This window comes from Mycteria americana, chromosome 11 (genome assembly GCF_035582795.1).
Source record: "Mycteria americana isolate JAX WOST 10 ecotype Jacksonville Zoo and Gardens chromosome 11, USCA_MyAme_1.0, whole genome shotgun sequence".
Classification (NCBI taxonomy): domain Eukaryota; kingdom Metazoa; phylum Chordata; class Aves; order Ciconiiformes; family Ciconiidae; genus Mycteria; species Mycteria americana.
Genome location: NC_134375.1, coordinates 20,539,686 through 20,563,100, shown reverse-complemented (window position 1 = coordinate 20,563,100; position 23,415 = coordinate 20,539,686). Strand labels below are relative to the sequence as shown.

Here is a 23,415-nt window from a genome sequence, read left to right as displayed (position 1 = left end):
TAATGGCAGGCAAAATGTATGCCAGGACAATGCTCAGTATAACAGCCTTATATCTACAAAAGATCATAGCAGAAACAATGCCATCACGTGTTGACACCTTCTCTTAGTCTCTTAGACTAAGATCTCTAGTCTAAGTACCCACTTTCCTAACACGACTGAAGCTTGCAGCTAATTAGCACTGTCATAATTGTTATCGGCTATGGTAGAACAAATGCCAGCTAAGAACTGTTTTGAAGTCAGGCCACAAAATTGCCAAAAGACATTAAAAGTTCCAATCTGCAGACAGCTAATCTAGAGGACAAAGGCAGTATATCTATAACTTTTAAAGACAATTCTATAGGTAGACTAGAGTGCACAATATGTAATACTACTACTTTTTCTTGGGTCTAAATCTGCTAGAAGTACTTCAGTGTCTTATTTATAGACTTCATTAGCCCATTTTGCTGGCCTTGCCAAATGAAGACTATCTCCCTCATGTTCCAGTTCACAGTACTGCACACGGTTGTTCAGGTTTAAACACCACTAGTGTCTTATTTGATACTGACTCCACGCTTACTACCTTCCATTTTAAATACATCTCCACTGATCATTTCAAAGTAGCCACAGTTCTTCTGCCCATGGGAGGGCAGCACACCTGGCTGCCAAAGACATTCATGCCAGATCTGGAGCGAGGACCATCAGGTCCTTACTGCAGGAGGGTAACTGTACTTCCTGCACAAAGCATTCCTAAGGCATTCGGTTGTGTTCTATCACAGTCCCAAGGGAGCTGTGAGAAACTGCAGTCTGTGAAAAAGCAGCACACAATGCTATGTATGTATAGAACTGTATCTTGCTTCCCAGGCAAGACCAGAAGACAAGAAAAAACATGCAGGTGCTTGTCCTTACATCTTTAGTGTGAGCACTGATGTAGTTGGCTGTTTCGGAGTCATCTGCACACTTGGTAAGCCATTTCCGAATGGTAGCACAGTCTGTGGGTGCGTGGTACATCTGCCGACACTTAAAGCTTAAGGGAGGGAGGATGGGGGAGAAAAAAAAAAAAAAAAAAAGACATATCAATTTCCAAGGAAGTGACTCAAGAATTGAGGTTTTCCCGATGACCAAAATCTGGGAGGCCAAGCGAGGGTAAGGGATGCAAATGCGCTTGTGTATTACTAGAGTGCAAAGACCAAGGCTGAACGCCAATAAACCCGCTCCCTCTTGTGCAGAAGCCAGAGTCAGGATGAGGATGAACTGAGGCCTTCTCTGACAAATCATGTGTCTGAGGGCTGACACATCCCTCCCTAGAGTCTAACTATGTCTGCTCTAACATGATTACAGAGGCCTGGGGCATACCAGTGGCTTTACAAGTAGCCTGACTCCAGTGGTAGATATCAGGCATCTACATTAGCATGACCTTACTGGCCCCAGGCGAGTAAGGGCCATTTGCATGGAGATACCAGTAAGCTGGGTCTCTAAACCAGTTGTATTGTGCTCCACAGATGTTCTCAACAGCAGTGATTCTGGAGACCCAGGAGCAGAAGACACTTCAGCAGCCCTGCAAGCTATCTTTTTTCTCTGGTCCCATATATACTTGAAGTCAGACAAGGAACATTAGCGTTCCTGTTCAGCAGAAATGTACTCTCGCATGAGCCTCAAAACCCACCAGACACTCTGGGAGTCAAATACTTGTAACAAACTTCAAAACTCAATACCAGCAGACAGCAGTGAGGCCTCCACATCCATTACCAGAATCCCTACCAGTCACTACATCTGTACCAAAATTTCTAACCTAGCCAAAATATGAGAACGGTAGATTTGTAACCCCTTCGTTACTCAAGCCCTGCATTCCCTGGTTGTCAGAACACCCAGCTCCCCAGGAGTTTAGGGAGCGAGGGGACGGCTGACCACCTGCAGAAGTCAGACCTCAAGTGTCCAATTACTCAAGCTAACTCAAGTTACAAACAACTCTAGCAAAGCATTTGAGATGCTTCTACACACTGAACCTGTTGGCAAGCAAATGGCGTAGCTCTGAGGACAGCATACACTTGCCCCGTGATCTTTAACCTTCTCTGTTTCTTACCAGAAGACCTCACTGCAACGATTGCACTGCACTCGCCGGGCTTTTGGCTCTTGTACCTGTATGACCATAGGGCAATCTGCACCAGGACACAGCTGCAGCTGATAATGGCTCTGTGAACATACCAAGGTAGTAAGATCAGCAGTGGGTGCAGAAGAGCATTATCTATTCAAGTTTAACCACTCCTATCCTCAAAAACATAAAAGTCAGTTATTTGTCGTTGAAAAAGAGTGAAAACTGTCACCAGGTCTTGGCTAACAGAGCAGACAAACCTCTTCCACAATAGGAAAGGGAGTATTAGTTACTTACAGCTTCTCTAGAACAGGGAATTCAAATGGAGGGTTACAGACCAAGTAAGCACAGCAACACAACCATAAGACCCCAGCAAGACACTGAACAAACAGTTTTACCCCATTTAAGCTCTTTCCCAATCCTCTCCTTATGCCCCAGAATGTATTCAGCTGCTCTCCTGTGGTGGCTGTTCCCTCCCAAAGGGTCTCTTATTGAAGAGAGGTGACACCACTCTTTCATACTGCTTTGCTGCTTCTTGAGCGTTCCCAATCTGTTCTCAGTTACCAGAATACTTCCTGCATATTTAACCTTAACAATTGCTGCTTTAATTTCAAAAAGCCTCACATAAAATGTTATTGAGCAAGCCAATTCAGACGGGCTACACTAAGATGAGGGACTTACTTTTCAGAACCTAAAATATCTATGCAAGAGCAAGAAGGACTTTAAAACTCAGATTGAAGTTTGAAGTTCTCAGCTGCAACATTCTGAGAATTCTGCTTCAGGAAAAGAGCCAAGCACCAGCCAAGGAGTTACTGGGTGACCTTACAGCAGCATTTACTTTGGCAACCTCCTAGAGCGTTTTGTCAGTGAGGCTGTCCTACAGGAACAGCCACATCATGTTTATCAGGGACAGTTTTGCTGCAATTACTGCATTCCTAATCAAAGATGCAAGACACTTAAAATTTCTGCAAGTCATTGGTGAATTGACCCAGGGTATTTTAAAACTGAACGAGACGATACCTCCACATAGTCCCTGAAGAGGTAGCGCCTGTATTTGTCTTTCAGCTCTTCACTAGGCAGCAATGGAAACACAAAGTCTTCTGGTGTCCGAAGTAGGCAGTCCTGAGCCATGCAGGAGACCCCTGAGAAGAAAAAGCAACATTTTAGCATGGTGCAACTTACACTAAGGAGTGAATGCACAGAGAGCATTCCACACAGTTTCCTAGGTGCCATCTGTTGTTGTGGCAAGAGGGACATAACTGTGAAATAAATCTATCAGGGCTGCTGAAAAGCTGAAGCCCAACTGTCTTCACCGAAAGATGACAGGGCACATGTGCATCCAGGACCAGAAAGTGCTTCAACCAGTATTCACAAGGTCAGATATTTAAAGTAGAAAATTGCATGTTACTGCCATGCCAGCATGAAGGACAGGCTAGGAAAAGCCCAAAGCAACTCTGACAACTACTGGCTTCTATCCCACACAAAGGGAACAGATGTTTGCATCCACAAGCACTCTAGGGGCAGTGCAACAATATATCATGAGAGATGCAAACTCAAAACGCAGCAGATGTGCAGCTTCTAACTTGTTACAGTCATGCTCTTGAGATCACAAGGGGAGAAAAGCAGCAAATGGATCTATGGACCTGGACGTTTTGTTAGGCAGGAGTAGCACTCTCCTGGTGGTATGCCAACAGTAACCAGGGATTCAGCTAAGACCACTAGTTCAAGTTAAGTTTGTCACAAATACTCATTCCATGCTCTGTTTTCTCATTACTGAGATGTTTTAGACCGATTCAGCCAGTTCATCAGAACGGCCAACATGGCAAATACAGACCCAGTACCATATCCGCCTTGAACTCACCGACTCCAACACCATCCTTGACGAGCACTGTACAATGCTGCTCCCAACAGCTGCGACAGAACTGGTGCTGACAAGCCAGAGAGAGCAAGTTCTCCTTCCGGACAAACTGCATGCACACTGCGCAGTGATGGGAGGAATGTACCATTGCCTGGGAGAGAGACAAATCAGCATTACGGTGAAAGCATCCCAGGTCTCCCAGAGTATTCTCACCTCATCCACAGGCACCTGCATCACCTTCATTGTGACAATGGTCTCAGGTGAGCTCCAGGCCAGAACAGGTTCATAAGCAGCTGGTGTGTTGGGGTGCTGCAATGCCCCGACAGTTAGTCCTTCTCACGAACCTCTTTAATCTCACGGAGCACAACAGATTGACAGTCACTAAATGGCTTCTGCCTCTAATCTAGTGCTACCCAGAACTCACCTTTACTTTTCTGGTTCTTACTCTTGCCTTTTTTGACAAATGAGGAAATACATCATTGTGTTAGTCCTTCCCCGAATTTACTGATATTATTTGTTAGCTGGGTCAGACTCTATCACTGTTCCACAGGCCCTAGAGAGCAGCTATAGGTGGAAGCAGGCTTAGCAGTGCCCTTTTACTGGATGATGATTTTGGGTAAGAGGAGAGGCAACTGAAGGTACAGCGTGTCAAGTGTTTATACAGAGAGGAAAGGGAGTTCACAAACCATCATCCCACATCTCTTATCTTCTGCCTATGCTACATTTGGCAAAGCAGGCAGCATCCCTTCAGGTGAAAAGGATTAGTCGGTTTGTTTCAAGTCAGGCATAAATCTGCTATTGCTTCACCAAACCACTGGGAAGCAGTCTGGATCTCCCCTTGGGTAGCGCAGAACTAATCCCTAGACAACAGATCTAGCCGCCAACACATCTTGGCTCACCCTTGGGACCTGAAGAACTAGGTCTAGCACAGCATCATCAAAAACAGGGCTCTACAAAGCTGCTAGCAGGAATTTACAATCCTATTTCTCCTTTCACAGAGAAGTCATATAATCACTTTTCATCTACTTAAGCCTTTGCTACACTTTGAGAAGCTTGTGCGAGACAGCCATCAGCTTCCATGCCTAGCTCTGCATGCCAGAGACGCAGAGGAGCAGCAGCATGATACACAGCCACATGACAAGCAGAGCTTGTTTTATAGCATGACCACGTGAAAAAGGAAATAACGCGACTTTGTTCTAAGCAGCCTCACTTACGGACCAGAACAAGATTCACCAAGTCTGCAACTGCATTGATTGCCTACATCAACTGCTCAACTTGAACAGCAAGCGCGCTACCTCAAACCTTCACAAGCTGTCCCTCTGAGCTCACCACGGTAGCTTCTCCCTACAGGGTCAGTTGCTCTACAGACACTCAGTGCCCTAGCACATACAAAAAGACTGTAATAAATTGCCTAGCAAACCAAGTTTGTCAAGACTTAAACTAACCTTTTAACTGTAATATCTTTCTTCCCAAAATGAAATCACCATTGCAGTGGAGAGTACTTAAGTGACAGCTGATACAAGATTCAGACAAATCTCAAAATACATGGACTAATTTGCAGGTATGTCAAGTAACAAAGATTTTTTTCTGGACTCTAGGCAGATAATTTATTTTGAGTCCATGAACCTTACTCCTGTCAGCTGTTTTAGCATTTTCACTCTCTGCTAGTTACAGATGCCAAATCAGGCTTTTAAAATCTGCCCTCCCCCCCAACCCAAAGAGTGTTTCTCAGATGTGATATTTTATCACTCAAAATCTGACACACGGCAATGTGTTCCTGGGGTAACTGCGGATTGTACCAAGATACCCGCTGTGAATGAAACCTGTAAACATGCAACAGGAAGTTTCTATTTAAGGGGGAGGGGGGCGGGGAGGTATCTAAAGACCTGTGTAGCCCCTGCTGCAAAACACAAGCTGTTGGTTCAAATATCACTACTGACTGGCTCAGCAGCAACACCACTGGGACATTTGGCTTAAGCATCCCTGAGCAGAGCAGTGCAGCAAATAGTCATCTCGGGAAAGAAAAAAAAAACCCAAACCCAAAAACCTCTGTTCCAGCCACAGACAAGCTCTGTTCACTCTGTGCAGCCAGAGCTTCCCCTGAGTGTCTTTTACAGAGAGAGCAGAATTGGAAGAGGTAGCCAAGCCCATGCACTCTGCTCCTTCTATTGTAAACCATCACTCATGCCAAGAAAATGAGCTTAATTTTCTTGAGGCAAGTAATTCTTGAACACTACCTGCAAGACAATAGCAAAGCCGTCATTTAAATGTTAGACACCTCTTGAATGCAGTCTCATCTAAAAAGTAAACCCAGCATTGAGTTAGGGTGTTGGACCTGAGTTTGCAAAGGGTTAATACGGGACAGACTACGCCATTAGTAATGCAATCCTCTGATGAGGTGGGTCAGAGGTGTCTGCCAAGGGAACAGACCAAAATAGTTAGCATACTTACATGTTTGGATGAGGTGGGCTGAACTCGTGCTTCTACTAGCAATTGGGCAGCATTAGACTTGTGCCTGAAAAGGCAATTGAAGAATGATCAAATCAATTTCTGAATACGTTTTGCTTGGTTAAATTGATCCTTCTTGTCTGAGTTTCTTCACAATCAGAAACAGGAACAACACTTCTCCCAGTAATGGATTAACATTTCCCTCCTATTTCTTGATGAATATTTCTCTACAACTCTCTCCCTCCCCCTGAAAAATCATTTTTGAAGCTAAGATTTTCTATCCATGCTCTTAAGAGCAGTCCTAAGCCACTGCCCATAACAGACCACTCCAGTGAGGCTCCTGTCTGTCTCCTGTTTCTTTGTAAAATCAAGCTATCCTGGTTAGGTCTCACTTTGACTCCAGTCTATTATCTAGTTACGTATTTACTCTGTGACAGATTATCAACCCTTAGGCATATGAAGCTGTCTATCAGCAGCCTTACAATTTAACATGTTTTGCTGTTTGTGATTTCCATTGCAGAGGAATGTTTATATCTCAATGAATTCAGAAATAGCAGCATCACTGTTGTGACCGTGCTGTAAATCCTCCCTCCCCACTAGCACTTTTTAGTTGTACTAGGGAGTTTTCATTTGATAACGTCACTTCGTACCAAGACAGAAGTTTGAGGACCAGATCAACTGGAGAACAACTTGCAAAGTCATAGCTTTACAAGTAAACCCTTCCCCAAACTTCCTCTTGTTTAAATCTTGTTAGTTAACCTGCAGAATCGCCTTGAGCTGCTATGCAGGGAATCTCACCCTCCACGTTCCCCATAGAAAAGCTTTCACCGAATGCATGGTAACCAATGAGCCAGTTACCAAAGATACTGCAACAATATCCATACATGAGATGCATTTCCCATATGTTCTCTGGGTGAAGTTGCTGGCTACAGGGCCAAAAATGGCATGGCGGAATGAGTCAGACTGATGTGCTCTCTATTTTCAGACAATGTTCAGTTCTGAGCCAGTATTTTCTGGAGGGGCTGCCAGACAGCAGTGCCTCCTGACACACTTCCCGTATATCTTTGGGCAGAGTCCGAGCCCTCCTTTTGAAATCAGCTGTAGGACTTCATTACAGTGACATTGACCAAGCAACAAAAGGGCTGCACTTCTCAGTTCTCTCACACCATCTTCTGCTCTCCAAATGCTAGTCAGCTTAGAAAAACACATCACTTATGTTCAGAAGGAGTAAAAACTTCAATGTGAATGTAATACTAAAGAATTCATCAGTATAGGTTCAGTGCTCCTTTATGATTTATGGCTTATATGTTCAAAACAGAAGACATGTTATCTTTATATTTGTTAAAATAAATAAATATAGATGCAGCACACTCAGCCTGTTATCTCAAAGTTTAAGCTAAATGCATCTACAGGGTTCCCAGCATGACAATAATTCCTCATACTGAAAGACATTTGCCACCACTACCCTCTCCCTGTTTACAAATTCCTTAAAGGCAATGCAGCCTCAACAAAACAGTGTTTCTCCTCTGCTCCCTGGAATGGACTGTGTGGCCTGCTTTCAAGTTCAAAGGCGCTTGTCAAAAAGACACCTATGGACCACTCTGAGCATTCTTCCAAAGCAAGGGAGAGAAGCACTGAGCACAGAAGAGATAAGACTATTTACACTTACCTTTCCAAAATCTCTGAGATTTGCCAGTGGAAACTAACTAATACTAGCTTTGCAACAGCATGTGATACCTAGGTGGAAAATAAAAGAAAAAAAGTCAAGTTAGGCATATTTTGAGGCCACACCTCTGCTTAGGATGATGATCTTATAACACTAATAAATTGTACAAACTCAGTACAATAGCCCAGTGATACTCAATTCCCATTAAACTACTAGACATAATTTTCACAGCCAATGCATCTGCAATATAGAGGTTGGAATGAAGCATGGGTGTACCCAAACTAACTCACATACTTAGTCACAACAGCACAGAGAGGAAGGAATCAAGAATTCACTGGAATGGCTTAACTCCTCATGGAAGCCCCACATCCAGTCCTGACTGTGGTCACCACTTGGGAGGCCCTGACCAGACTGGGATCGGGGTCTTCGCTAAGTGTGCAAAGTAGGAACCGCAGGGTAGACAGATACCTCTTACTGAGCTGGAAAAGCAGTAACAAGCTGCAAACGCAGACATGCTGTGACAGCAAAAGGTAGGGGGAAAAACCAAAACACTTTCCAAGCCTTCACTGTAGAGAAGAAAGTTATACACTGGACTGGAATAGGAAGATGGAAAGCTACTGTGACAGGGACTATTTCCATCCAGAGTTGCTTGCATTACGTGGACTCCTGGCAAGCACTAGCACAGTCCGTGCTAGCCCGAGCACCCTCTAGAATACTGCAACATGACATTTAAAGTCATGTTACAAGGGTACAAGCAAACAAGTTCTCCGTTGCTTCTATGCATTAGTTTCTTTCAGAAGAAAACAGACTGGTCTTCTAGCACAAAAAGGCTCGTACCTACCAAGACCACAGGCATCTGCTGAGCTGCTGGACCTTCAACCTGCCTCTTGACCCCTTCATGCCTGTATCAGGCCCATGGAGTTCAAACAAAGCAGGTCTCCTGCAAACAAGACACTTCTCCCAGGGGAATTCAGAAGACTCATGACCCCTGCCTCCTTGCTCCTCTCTGTGCTCAGAAGCACCTGGGCAAGCCCAATGCATTCAAACACCCTCTGACATTAAAGGGCTCTATCTCCCCCACTCCGAGACAAGCTATCACCATAGCACCTGTCTCTCCCTACTATACATATAGAAAACACAGCTCCTTCCATCCCAGTTGCAGGAAGAGCTCCTTTTTTTTCCTCTAGAGAAGCTGTCAGTCCCAATCATCAGCTGAAAAGCCATAAGCCTTCCTGAATCCTGCTACAGCTGAATCACAGGATCTGACGTACTGGTAATACAGATACACAGCAACCCCAACACAACCCTGGAAGGAAAAACAAGCAATGGTCACTCCTTCTACAAAACAGACAGGCTCTGCACAGCTAGGGGCAGCACATTCATTACTCTTCTAATTCTACCCCACTGCAGAGGTGCAGTTTCACAACACAATGCAACTGATCTATTCCTGCCAAATGATACTGCCCTGGTCCTGCACTGGACGGTTGGTTCAGCGAGCTAAAGCAGCGTAGCACCAATACAAGAGGCAGCCAGGGTTTTTAAACGGTTCTTATCCACCTCTACTTTCTGATCTGCCCACTTTGCTGGCCACTAAGAAATCCCAGTAATAAGAGAGTAATTTTCAATGTTCAAATAATCTTTTTTCTAGAACTGAAGCGTTAGCTCACACTGTGTGATATCTGGTACGTCATCTTCTTTGACTTGACCAGCGATGTGACCCTCAGAAAACAAAGGCTGCCCAGGCTGCGCTGCCTTCCCTCCCGGCGCAGAAGCCTGTGATTAGATGGAGCGTGGCACACAGGGCTGCTGCTGACAACACATACAGTCTGCTCCAGTTTGTACAGATGACGTGCCACTGCCAGCCTCGGATGGGTTGTTATCTTAAGCCTCCAGCCTAGCAGACCCAGACAGACACCTTTGACTTGCTTGCACAAGGAAGACATCTGCATTTCGCGATTGTAAAACAAACAAGCATCAGGAATGTGGTCTCTACAAGACTGGCTTCCTGCAAATGCAAACCACATGCTAATGAATCATTCTCTAACAGCAATGAAATTATTTCTCAGTAGCAGTAAGGAAGAACTACCATCCTGACAAAAAAAACCAAACCACCAAACTTAAATGGGAAGTTCATCTGTAACATATGAAAATGAGTATTTTTCAGTTGGATTTTCAGAGCCTGAGGTGTAGCATCCATTGCAGCATCATGACTCCATGAAGTTACTTGTTCCCAGAGGAGGAATCAAGTACATTCAAGAATGAAGGTGTATAGAAAGAGAAATACAAATACTAGCATACACATTTCTGAAATCTAACAAACTACTCTAACAGAATCAAATGCTTTTGAGTAAAATTATTTGTCAGGCAAAATGTGGAATTAATGCTCCAGAAAGATGTCAGATTAACAGATCTAGAAGAACAATAAAGCTTCTGTGACCATTCCTATTTTGCTCCAACCGCAAGCACTGACGGGATCAGCTGTAGTGCTAATTTTATTACTTTCATCATAAAAGCACCCAAGAATAAAACATTTTCAATTCATAAAGCCAGGTTCACAACATGAGTCCACTTTCATAAAAGCCCTGAAGCAGATACTACCTGATTGGAGTGCACGTGATCTTGCGAAAAGAAGTCCAAGTCAGCCAGTTGCAGCAACATACCCACAGTCTGCTTGGCATGGAAGTACTAGTTCTTACACGTTAAAGATAAATAACATTCAAACTGTAAGAAAGAGGGATGGGAGAGGAGCAGATAACTGATGAGGCTGGGGCCATGCCTGCTGAGTGGAGTCTCACCACATTACAATCTATGTCCTGCTCACCAACAGCAAGTCTGGTAATTCAGAAGGCAAACATGAATACCATCAGGGGTCAACACTACTGGAGAGATTCAAGAAAACAAGCATGAGAAGAAAAACAAGTGTTTAACAAAAGCCTGCTTCTATTGATTAGCAGCGCTCCCCAGCCTCTTCAATGATTGTACATTCACAATGAGTGAATGATTGTACCAAGTCAGCCAGTTCCTCCACAATAACACCCCAGAATAATTGAAGTATTTCTTTGTAAGCGGGAGCCAAAACATGCTAAGCACAGAAAAATACCACTGCAATCACAAGTCCATATGTACATAATTCATTACCTTACAGTACTGGAGAAGCAATGTACAGAAGCTGATATTGCTGGCTGAACTGTTCAGTTAGAAGACATCGATGCCCCCTCCATACGCACCCACTGCAGCCTCGCAGCTTAGGAAATAAGTCTTGGTTGCTGTTTAGCACACCGTCCAATACAGCATTTCCTGGACAGTCAGAAGTTTCACACGATGAAAGATCTCAAACTTAAAAAACATTTCAGAAAGAGCTATGATTCAGTCCTCTACCAGTCACCAGGTGCCACAAGAATCTCAGGTTATCCAGGAACAATAATGCTTTGTCTCAGACATAAAACGAATAAAAAAAAGATGCCTTTGATAAATTGCCAGCTTTGTTTACACTCCCCTATTCTCGTTTCAGAATACTAAGACCCAAAAAAGGCAGTGAGATAGCCCACTCAGTGTCTTGCTGGCAGCAGGTCATTTCAGTAAAATACTTCCACAGACCACAGTGCAGAAGAGAATGCATATTCAGGATGCTGCACTTCTATTTTAGTTTTTGTCTGCAACCAATAAATTGTGCCAATGCTTCTACACAACTTGACTTCTCCAGAACTCTTCTAGCTGTGATTAAATTTATTAAAGTTTAGAAGATGAAAGCTGCAAGCAGTAGTCATGCTAAAAAATGTCTTTCCCTCATTCTCATTTCCCCATTTTCTCACCATCAGCTTAAAACTTTAAGATCAAAGATCAGCTCAGCCCAAATCCGAACCCGGAAAATTTCTGACTGAAGACCATGCTGCTTTCTTCACGATAGGGTGGCAAAGCTGAAGAGAGAGGATCTCATCCAACCTGCAATTTCCAACTTCACCTTAAAACAGGAATTTGGTCACCTCAGAAGCCTCTTCCAAACCTCCATCAGCTTAACTCTCAGTTCCCAGTAATAGAAGGCTGCTGATTGCCAGAAATGGGCACCGAACGCTAATGTTTATCACTGCACTGGAAAAGAGGCACAGTGTCTATGCACACAGGAAGGGTGCCAAGAGGAAGCTGCTCTGCATAAGGGAAAGACTCTACAGGAGTTGTAAAAGAAGTCTGAAAAATTTACATAGTGCTGGACAAAATTAGATTCTGAAAGTAGAACAAAGAAGTAATGCCAGCGCATTAAACACACATCTATTCATTTTCTGGAAGAGAGCACAGTATTTTTTTTCTTATTATTTCTATCTCCATTTATCTCCTGGGTTTCTTCACTCTCCAAGATAAGCAAAATTCTCACACTTCTGAAGTGCGAGAGAGAGTCTGGCACTCTCCAGAACAAGACAATATCAAAAGAATTTGCAAAGAAGCTCTGCAGGTACCTTGCTGGGTTTGGAGAGCTCTAAGACAACTATGTCTCAACTTGCTTCCCTAGGTAAGCTATGTTGTTTGAAGAGCTGAAGTTTCATCTCTCTACAGCAAAAAATCTTTTCAACCATGCCACTCTGACAGCAGCTAATTCAGACAGAAATGTTTCCTAAAAGCTAAAAAACCACTGTCTTTTGTAGAGCTTATATTCTACAGAAATTGCTCATGCATATTTATGTCACATGCATATCTCATGAGTTCATTTCACTTTTCTCCAAGGGATGGCCTATTTTTTGGACGGGTGTTTCCATCCTCACTTTTGCAGAGATATGGTATCAGGAATTTAAAACAAGAATCATCACATGATTCTCAAAGAGATTCACATCAGAATGAGTTGGAAATATTATGATCTGATTGGAACTGACATCCCGTGGCTTTGCACCAAGCTGACAATTCATGTTAGATCAGGGTTGTGCTGAAATGTCTGGCCGAGATGAACACAAACCTGGCATAAAGAAATGCAGCTTCCATTTCTTGCGTTTCCCTTAATCAAAGGTTTTTACACAAATAGATTTAAGCAAATAGGATTAATCTTGAGAAGCATTTCTTTTAATCCATGAATAGTTTTTGTTAGTTCTACAAGGATGAACTTGGGAAGATATTAGTTTGTGTCTTGCATCAAAACTTCTAAAAACACTCTTAAATTCTTTACAACAGTAAAAACACACAGAGCAAGAACCTCTGAAATGGTTGCTGTTGGCGAGCAACAATGGGCAAAACAGAGATTGAATTGAGTTTACAGTAGAGAACAGTTGCACCTTGGAAAGAAACCATACTTTGTATATTTGGTGAAGGGTCTGAAGCACAAGTCTGATGAGGAGCGGCTGAGGGAACTTGGGTTGTTTAGCCTGGAGAAAAGGAGGCTGAGGGGAGACCTTATCGCTCTCTACAACTGCCTGAAAGGAGGTTGTAGAGAGGTGGGGTCGGTCTCTTCTCCGAGGTAACAAGTGATAGGACGAGAGGAAATGGCCTCAAGTTGCAGCAGGGGAGGTTTAGACTGGATATGAGGAAATTTTACTTCACTGAAAGGGTTGTCAAGCAGGGAAGTGGTGGAGTCCCCATCCCTGGATGTATTTAAAAGACGTTTGGATGAGGTGCTTAGGGACATGGTGTAGTGGTGGACTTAGTAGCGTTAGGTTTACAGTTGGACTTGATGATCTTAAAGGTCTTTTCCAACCTATACGATTCTGTGATTCTGTGAATAATTTTGCTGAAGAAAAAAATACCTTCAGACACACTTTACTTAAGGATACTGAGGTGAAGAAAGTACCCACAAATGGAAAAAATACTATTTTGCACTCATTTCTCTTGTGGAAAGTAGATCCAACTCCCTCCATGCCCCACTGGAAAAATTATCCAACTGCCCTGTTTTTACTGGAGGATTTCTCAAAACACTGCAGAAATATTAGGAATTAAGAAGAAATAAAAGGGCGTCCAAAAAGCTGGTTTTGGACCACATTTTCTTCTTTCCTTTGATCTACCCCTCTTTTAAGCAGACTTCCAATATGCAGTGCTGGTAGAAAACTCATGAGGTTGTAGGGGCTTGAGCTGTGATTAACATCACCTGCCATAAACACCCCAAGTGTTCAAAGTCTTGTGGCAAAGTCCTCTGTATCTGTTACAGGTTTCTGAGCATTAGAAGGCTGTTTTCAAAACTGAACTCAAATTAATTTCACCTCTCAGAAAAAAAAAAAGACAAAGGTACAATAAAATCAGATACCCTGCTTTTTTCTGGGTTCAGTCAAGCTTAAAAGTGAGGAAAAGCTCTGCATCTTTAGGTTTCACTCACAGTATTGCTTACAATTTGTCTGACATTTCAGCCCCTCTCTTGATTACAGGAGAGGCAGGCTGCACCAGGGAAAGAAATGCAATTTAGAGTCTGTAGCTGCAGTCTTGATACCATGGAAAGGTCTTGACAAACAGCACTACACAAGCTCTGCTTCATCACATTGTACCCCGGCACTCACCCTCTGGCATGCAGAGACCTGGTATCAGTCCACAAGATCAGAAGAATATTTAGGAGGCAGAGTGCAGTTTGGGAATGACAAATACTGCCGGTGTTATACACACGGTTCGTGAAGCCATCGATGCACAATCTAGTTGGCCGCATACTGAAGAAAGGGGATCTCAGGTTAAATTCTAACTCCTTCTCCACACTTACACATTGCTTTAATCCATCTGCTCTCCTACATAGGAGAGCAACAATTTCAGCTGCAGCTGCCAACAAACAGGATCAGTAGGACTCAGCTAGGAAATCTCAACATACGTATTTCTCAAGCTGTTCGGCTATTCTTCCTGAGGAGATTCAGAAATAAATTAAAAAAAAAAGAGACTAAAAAAAAAAAATACTTAAGCAAGATGTATTCCAGAAGGCATTATTACAAAATAGCTATGAGATTTCTTCTTTGAAAGATTCGGAGTGAAAGAAATGCAGCAAGAAAGCTGTAAGACAGCACACAGATAGAAGACTGATATGAGACTCCCCAGCTGTACTCACTGGAGTTATTCTTTCCAATCTAACATAGTGTCCGAGAGCATCAGCACCCAGTGCACGCTGCCAAAACCCCCAGTGACACACCCCACTGCTGCACTCAGCTCAGCCCCTGCCCAGGTGCTTTCCTAGCAAAAACACAGGAGAAGCAGAGAATTCTTTCTGGTTGACATAAAGGAGGATGCGGAGGATGTACAGGGAGGAAGCGAAGGGCAGGTAATAACCTGAATTCACACAGTCGTGACCAGTGGCTTAGGACACAGGGCAGCCAACTCGAACTGGAAAGCACTGGTGCATGCCCACAGCCGCAGCAGCACACATATCAGAGCGCAGGGCTTAGGTAACTTTGCAGTGAGTAATCCCTGTTCAGTCCCAAATAACATAGTCCTTTACTTGACAATCCCAGCTTCTAAGGTCATTTTTCTTTTGTTATAAAAAGATGAAGAGGAGGAACACCTGCTTTGTAAAACAGTGTTTTATAGTACACAACATAGCTCATTTCTGCTGTCCCATCCTTGATAGGCACAGCACACAAGTTTGGCAATGCACTTCAGCTGTTTCATGCCGCTCCTGTGATCATGTTGTCCAGCTGTAATCTTGCAACATGAAACAGTTACTGAAAGATTGTTTCGGCATTTTCAATGACTTGTGTCTTGCCTCTACCTCCCACCAAGATCATACTCATCAACAGCTGTGAACAGATTCTTTTGCTCACTGCAGTCATACTGGCTGTAAGATACACTTAAGGCGTGAATCACACAGAAATGTGTGGGCTATAATCACCCTCCACATTTGTGGCTCATTTTTCCAATCAAGTTGAGAATTTCGGCAGTCCTGGGCAATAAGGAACAAAACTAATTTCTATCCTCAAATGACTTCATGACATTGTCACAAGGTTGCAAGGTCTGGGCTCCCCAGCCAGCTCTCTTATCTTGCTGACCAGAAGTCTAGAAAAACTCACTATGCTTTTAATTTAAAAAAAAAAAAAAGGGAAGAAAAAAAAAAAAGGACCTTTAGGAGCCAAACTAAAACTCACACAGAAGACAGTTAAGGACATATTCATGTCCTCTTGGTGTCTAACATACTATTAAAATGCAGGCATTGTGAATCCGGTAGGCAACAACACAGCTTTCGTTAGGAGAACTTCCAGGATCTTTCTGTTCAGGAACAAAAAGCAGGTAAGGGACAAAGGTACATCTCAAGCATGTGTGCTCCTAAGGGTTGCACCTTCAGACTGGATGCCCCGCATAATGTTGGCTTGGTATTAAAACACAGAACACGGTACAGACATAAACCTGCATGTCCTGACTAATCTAGGGTTTACAGGTACTTTGAAATAGTGTGTTATCATTGCCGAACAGCACCATAGGGGTTCTGCGGAGAAGTCAAATTTGCCTATCAGGGTCTACCATTTATAATAAATGACATTTAAATATTTACTAACTGTTTACTAATATATACTAATATTTACCAATGTTGGTTCTTATGGACACTAACTTTCAACACAATTTTTTTCAAACTCTTCTGTACATGTGCTTTAATATTTCAAGGGGCTTTAATACCTCTTCTGTACATGAGGTACTTAGGTACAGCTAGTCTTTTATGACTGCCATTTTACGTTGCGTATAAGTTTCATGAAGTCATTATAGCATCAAAAAGGATGACTACGCAACACTGCAGGTTTGTTCAGATAAGCACCCCCATACCACATACTTGGTTGCGGTTTGCACAGCGATACAGGGAGGTACACACGCCAGTGTCTTGACATCTGGCTCTTGATGGACTTTTTGCGATCGCATTGAACAGGCATTCTGCGAGCACCAACTCCTTCGGGTAGAGCTGCTCGTACAGGCTGCCAATCTCCACGCACATGACTCTGGATCTGCTAAAGATGGTATTTGAAAAGGACTGCTGCCAGCATTCACCAAGCAGCTCTACAAACTAACTGTTCTGTGTCAGCGCAATTTGAGTGTGTGGAACAGTTTCAGAGGGCTGTTTTTATGAGCAAACACTAATTTGGTCGCATGAAAAGATGTGACATCAATAAGGTGAGCAAGAATACATGAAAAACTGGTTTATCTCTGAAAGATCAGTAGTGATAACACAGATTAATAGATTCAGTACTATGTCATGACATCAAATACTTTTTGCATCTACCACGTTTTATTCTTCAAGGGACAGGGCTAAAAAAACCCACATCACAAGCTGTTATTTCAAGGAGCAAGGGAAGTAAGCTTTTTGCTGTATGCAAAATATTAGCAGATTACTCACATTAGCGAACTGAAAATTGTAACTTCTTAAGTTTTACAATTCCTTTGGTTTTAGTGGAAAGACTACATGAGTATCAATTGCCTGTAAAACAACATGACTGTCTTTCCTTGTCACCTTGTATGTGCAGTATCTAAGTTTCCCCATGACTGACAATCAGCTTCTAAAAAGACCTAAAGTCAAGGTAACATTTCTTCATAAATTGTAATTGCAATTGTTTTATGTGGTGGTTTAGATCACCAGTTTAAAAAAAAATTGGTAAAAACTAGAAAGATCCATCTCATCACTGAAACAGAGAAACTACTTTCAGTTATTTGGAACATCACAGATATTCCAGACTTGTACAGAGACCCTCAGCAGAGCCAGGAAGTGCCATTCACCAACAAAAACAATATGACATCATCACACACTTAATTTCTCGCCAGTGACAGGGTCAACTTTGTACAACTGTTGAGTATCATACTGTTTGTGTGCATGTACTGATACTGCCATTCCAGGACCCACAATCACTCAATGATGATTTGACACTTTTCTTGAAAACAAACTTATTATTATACAATTTTCATTCATAATTTTTGAAAGATACTGGATTTTATAATTATACCTACTTTTCAAAAAGAACTGTTGTAAATTCCTTTGCTGGTCTGCAGGCAATAGATGCCATTTTGCTTTCAAGAGTATTGTCCTTAACAAGTGTTGACTTGTTGGTCAAGTGACCTTTGGAGGAATTAAAAGTGATCTGCTTCAATTCACAGGCCTTTTGGTCAGAGAATCACAGTTTTGGATAATACTAGTTTGAGATTTTCTTCTGGCATGTTTCAACAGAGATAGCCTGTCCTAATTCTAGTCAGGGTATTAACTGAACCCTCTGCAAACAGACCTCCCGATTAACAGCACTAACCAAGGAGAAAACATTTCCTCTTCTTTTTCTTGGAAAGCAAGGATCTACTCACAGTTCTTACTAAAACCAAAACGAGGAGAAACTTTCAGAGTACAACTTATGAAGTCCCTCTAGCTTCAGTATGCTTCTGGGATAACAACTACTGTAGTTGCAGGCCCGGCACACAGCACAGCTGGTTGTACCTATTGCTACCTTGCTTGTACTATTTTTCTGCTCAGAATTCCCCACTTGACAAAAAGCAAGTCAGAATAATTCAAGGTAAAAGTTTCCTATGACAGTAAGAGATACAAGGGCATACATCTACCTACATACTGGGTTTCATGCTTTTATCAGACTTAAGATTTTAACTGATTTCTGTCTATACTTGGGGTAGATAAACAAGTGTTTTGTTGAAGAGGCTGTCTCTTTTGATGTTGCATTCAAACTTTTAAACATATGCAGGGTGCTCACACCTGACCTGAAGTTAGCCAGCCAACACAAGGTTTGTTCAGTTGTCTGTTTAGCTTCAGTAGGAGTGAGAACAAGGTCAGCTGTAACTCACAAGGAATGAAAAAAGGCAGCCAAGGAAGATCACCCTTTACCTTGATGCTTTTAAGAAAATAGGAGTTCAACAATCAGCCTGAAATAGCTGAACAAAACAGTTTAAAAAAACAAATGTTGAGGGTTAATGAGCCGAGCAAATTAAATACTATTTATTTAGATTGTTATTAGCTAGTAATGGTACAGATTGCAAGTATGAAGACCTAAAGCTCTGAATACCTGTTTCTGGTCTTAAAAAGTGTTTAGACAATATATCACAGAGCAAAAACACGCTCAGTACACACCCCTCCCAATTTAACCTTCAGAAAGTGAACCCCCTAATGACAACATACAGTGGCAGAACATTCAAACATGGCTTTGAGCCCATTTATTGCATTCATTTTTTCTTTGCTTTAGGGAATTGTATTAGTATATTCATTTCTTGTGATACCATGTCAGGCATTGTCTTCATTGTACGTCCTGAAGACATTCTTTAATTTACCTTCATCTTTCCCTGTCAGGGGCAACCACTCTGCCTTAAATATGAGCTAATGCTGAAAAGCACTACATAACCACCAGCTATCACAAGGAAAAGGAGATGAAATCAACAAAATGAACTACCATGCTCCAAAAGAACAATCATCACTACCCAAAAAACCCAAGACATTATGAAAGGTAGTCTTCAAAAGAAAAAAAAAAGTTTTCAGAGCTCAAGCAAATTAGAGGAAAGAAGTTAACACAGTTCTTACAAAAGTCTGTCCCTGTTTATTCATATCCATTAAGTCAATGGAAAATAATGACAACAAATAGTTCAACATGTTCTATTTAATTTCCTTCTTCTCTATGCTTCTTAATTCAACACAAATTCTTTCCACTTCAGTTTGTCTCAGAAAACTAACAAAACGACAAGTTTCCTTGGGGGAAGAGAGGGGAAGGAAGAAACAGGGTTGCTGAAGTATTGTAAGAAAGGATCCTATGAAACAAAAAGCACAGGCTGTAGATACACAACAGATTTCCAAGAAAAGTGCAATTCTTGCACCACCGTTGCTAGTGAACAGAGAGTTAACGTGGCACTTCAAGAGCTAGAGACTGTGTGGCTTACAAGATCACCGTTTTTCAGGTTTCAACCCAGATTTATTTTTATCTTCTCATGCACAAACCAAAATGTGTAGCACTTAATCTTTAAGCAAATACACAGGCATATTCTTGATATAAAAGGAATCTAAAATGTTCTCTCCTTGGGCCACATTTGGGGCCAGATTCAAGCTAGCAGGTTGGTATTATCTGGTCAACTATAATATTTGCTCAATGAGACCTTCAGAATTTTTGGAAAATCTATTTTAACTTTGGAAGCCTGATTTTAAAGACTAAATAAGGTATTGCTTTTGTTAATTTAATTCAAGAGAACAATATGGCAGGGGTCACCTTTTTGAAGGGTGTTCCATTTGAAGGCAAACAGTAAGGAGCAGAAAAGCTGTTCTAAATCTTTACTTAATCACTAAGAACCAAGAGCAACTGGCAGCTGGATCAAAAGTGCTGACCAGCTATTCTCACTTGTTCTTTTCTTTTGCCTCCCTTTTCTTACAATCTGTAGGGAACAGCAGGCATTCAGAGCTGCACATTTTGAAGAAATCACAGACATGAGTTTGACAGTCAAGAAAGGGTAAAACTTCATTTTCTGAGGTGGTGAATGCTGGGAACAAGCACAATAGGTGGCAAAACCAGCTGGAGATGCAGCAAAAAGTATGGGTGCACTTTACAGCCTGTTGTTTATAGGCTTTATAGTCCTCAGGCTCTATGGTTACACTATTTCTGTAGGACACTCCAATGTACAAATAAGGATCAAGAGATCCCTCTCATTTTTTTAAATTAAGTTCAATGCAGACCATGTGAATGGGATAGGAAGACCTATCCAACATGGGGTTTTTTCTGCTGCAGTTACCTGTCTTACTTTCAGGGGTCGTTCCAGAGAAGAACAAGTACTAGGAGACCTGTTACAAAGTAGATGCACCAGTAATTTCAACCCAGTGTCAACATCTAGAGCTTAGAAAACTCTGCTTTCCTCTGACATGCACTGGGACCAAAGCACACTGACAAGGCAGAGAGGGAACCTCTTCTTATCACTAGTCTGCACTACAGTAATCAGTTGCACAAAGAGAAAGAAAACTTCACAAAAGTCTTATTGAGCATAATACCATGGAGCTGACTCAAGAATGTGACTCTTCTGTGATGAATTAGTCACTACAAGAGCTGGCAAGTTCATTGTACTTTAATTGCTGTCACTGCAACAGTAGGGTTAATACCTGGCATGACAGCTGCTCTGTCTTTGAAAGTCTATGATTATTCTCTCAGAACCAACAAAGAAAGATGTTTTTGTTAGAATTACAGAGTTTTAGCATGTCTTCCTATCTGTCAGTTATCTTCTCAAACACAGGTGTACCAATCTGCACCATTTATGATTTGGTTTCTTTTCTATATATCCTCTTTGCATTGTGTTAATGCAAAGAGTTGTAACTCAGGAATTTTGGCCATGAAGCTCAGCTCTGTAAAAAAAAAAAATTGTAAGAATCAACATTCAGTAAGGAAGATTTTTCAGGCCCCAGAACCAGTATACAACAATTGTAAACCTTTGAGTCAGTTTTGAACCAGGGACCTTCAATAGTGTTCCTGCAATCCGCCGTAACATTAATAACGCCACAGCTTTTATTTCAAACTGTATGCTCAGCATTTGCCTTTTCAATTACAGACTTATTTTACACCTGTGTTAATGCAGAAACCTTTCCTCACCTTTAACGTGGCAGCCAAGCTGGCCATGTGTTCATTCAGAGTGCTCTCCGACTCCTTGTAAGTCAGGCAGGTGAACTGATATTCCTCTGGATCAAAGGCATCTGCTCCCTGCTGCTCCACGTCGTTAGCTACCCCATCATAATAATCCTCAATATCCCCAGGATCCTCATCCTCTTCCTCCTCCTCGCAATTAGGGTCATAATCCTCTTCATTGCTGTCAGAGCCCTGGCTGTTCATGTCCACGGACATCTTAATGCCCTGTCAAACTGCAGACCAGGAAAGCAATTGCAGCTTCTTTTTCTTCTCCAAACTTTATCGTTCTTTTGATTTCATCTGAGCTCTGTCTCCTAAGGGGGGAAAAACAATTTTTTCTGTTGCCTAAGAAACTGTAAGAGAGGCCACGTCAACATCACACAGGTGATCAAACAGCCAGGAACGGACCGACCCAACGGCCCAGCTAAAGAAGATTCTGCTGTGCAGGTCCCTGGTTTGGATCCACTGAGACTCTTGCACCTGCAAAGCCAAGGCTGCTCTTACAGACGAGGTCTAAAACCTCAGAGATTGGCTTATTACATTGCATCCTAGCCCCCAGTGCAGGCCCCGAAACTTTTGACATTTGGAAAGTGGCTGCATAACCTTCACTACAGATCTTTTCCGAGATACAACTAAATTTATGACATTAAGTTTTTACCAATAGCCTGAAGTGCTGCAGAAAAGCATCATATCCATTTCATCAACAGGAAAAAACACAACCCCCTTAACTATGACCACAGTAGCTAGAAAGGCAACCTGTGATACCCTGTACGAGTTCATATTGCTTCAGAACCACAGCCATTAAGTGGGACTTTGGAAAATAAGACAAGCAAACAGATCTCTCGCATACACCCAATTCAACGGTCTTCAATAACATCTCAAAAGAAATGGTGAAATTAGTTAATCCCTTTAAGTAGGTTCTACTAGATGTGATGTGGCTTGGGCCTTACACCTAAGGGGGGAAATAAAATTAATTCTCTCATTTTATTACCTTCTCAATATATACTTATTACCTCCTGAACATAGAAATTTATGCTCCAGTGTTGACAGCCACTATTCAAGGAGAATTGGAATACCCAGCTTTTTTTTTTTTTAGATTCTCACTGCTATTGGAAAATTCACATATTTGACTTTACTTATCTGAACTACAAACCTTCTGCTTGTGTAACTAAACCACATCAATTCGAGTTTTAAGAGGTTCAGCAGTAGAGCACGTATCAACCTTGAATTATGGTCATCTCATATTTAGTCACAAGTTTCCATTTAACCAAATAATTTAGTTTCAAGAGAGAATATATTAAATACAAAAGACTAAAAACAATGCCGCGACCAAATTTTACATATAAAAATATATACATAAAATCAAAGCTGTATTTCCCACAAGCAGCATGTATTGGGTTTCTTATGCACGTTTGCATTTTGCATTACTCTGTTGTTAGCTCTGTTACTCAAATACATTCCCACAGTATCACAATTTGTAGCTGCTGGGGAAACCATAACCAAGCTTTGAGAATCCTGACTTTAGAGCACAGGAAATCTCAACCATAAATTTTCATTATTCTTCCTCAAGTCATTTGTTTTCTGCTTCCAATAACCTGTCCAGACAGCACAGAATAACCAGGAAGAGATGTGATGTACAATTAATTTGAGAGGCTGCTGTGATTTCAGCAGATACAAAACCTCCAGTGAGAGAGGATGAAGGCTAGGAGCTAATTATATTATCCCCTGCATTCTGGTCTCCATTCCTTTCATTTGCTTCTTGATTTCTTAGCTATCCACAACATAAGTAGCACACAAATATTTCATAGCACTGCTTCCCATAGAACTTCAGTGGAGCAGAGGTACCATCTCTCCATATTGGGAAGAGACAGATGTGAAA

At 41.9% G+C, this 23,415-nt stretch overlaps 1 protein-coding gene across 3 annotated transcripts in view; it reads right to left on the bottom strand.

Annotated features, from left to right (window-relative positions):
- Positions 1-23,415, bottom strand: part of ARIH2 (ariadne RBR E3 ubiquitin protein ligase 2) — a 35,301-nt gene that overhangs the window by 9,175 nt on the left and 2,711 nt on the right. For 2 of the 3 annotated variants that reach the window (XM_075514280.1, XM_075514281.1), the window contains exons 2-8: positions 21,504-21,850; positions 8,044-8,111; positions 6,378-6,441; positions 3,930-4,077; positions 3,089-3,210; positions 2,060-2,169; positions 886-1,003 (exon numbers count right to left, since the gene is read on the bottom strand). In XM_075514280.1, coding sequence (XP_075370395.1) covers positions 886-1,003; positions 2,060-2,169; positions 3,089-3,210; positions 3,930-4,077; positions 6,378-6,441; positions 8,044-8,111; positions 21,504-21,752 — 879 coding nt within the window. In that variant the 5' untranslated portion in view covers positions 21,753-21,850. The remainder of the gene's footprint in view (positions 1-885; positions 1,004-2,059; positions 2,170-3,088; positions 3,211-3,929; positions 4,078-6,377; positions 6,442-8,043; positions 8,112-21,503; positions 21,851-23,415) is intronic. The other variant, XM_075514282.1, reaches the window with a different exon arrangement.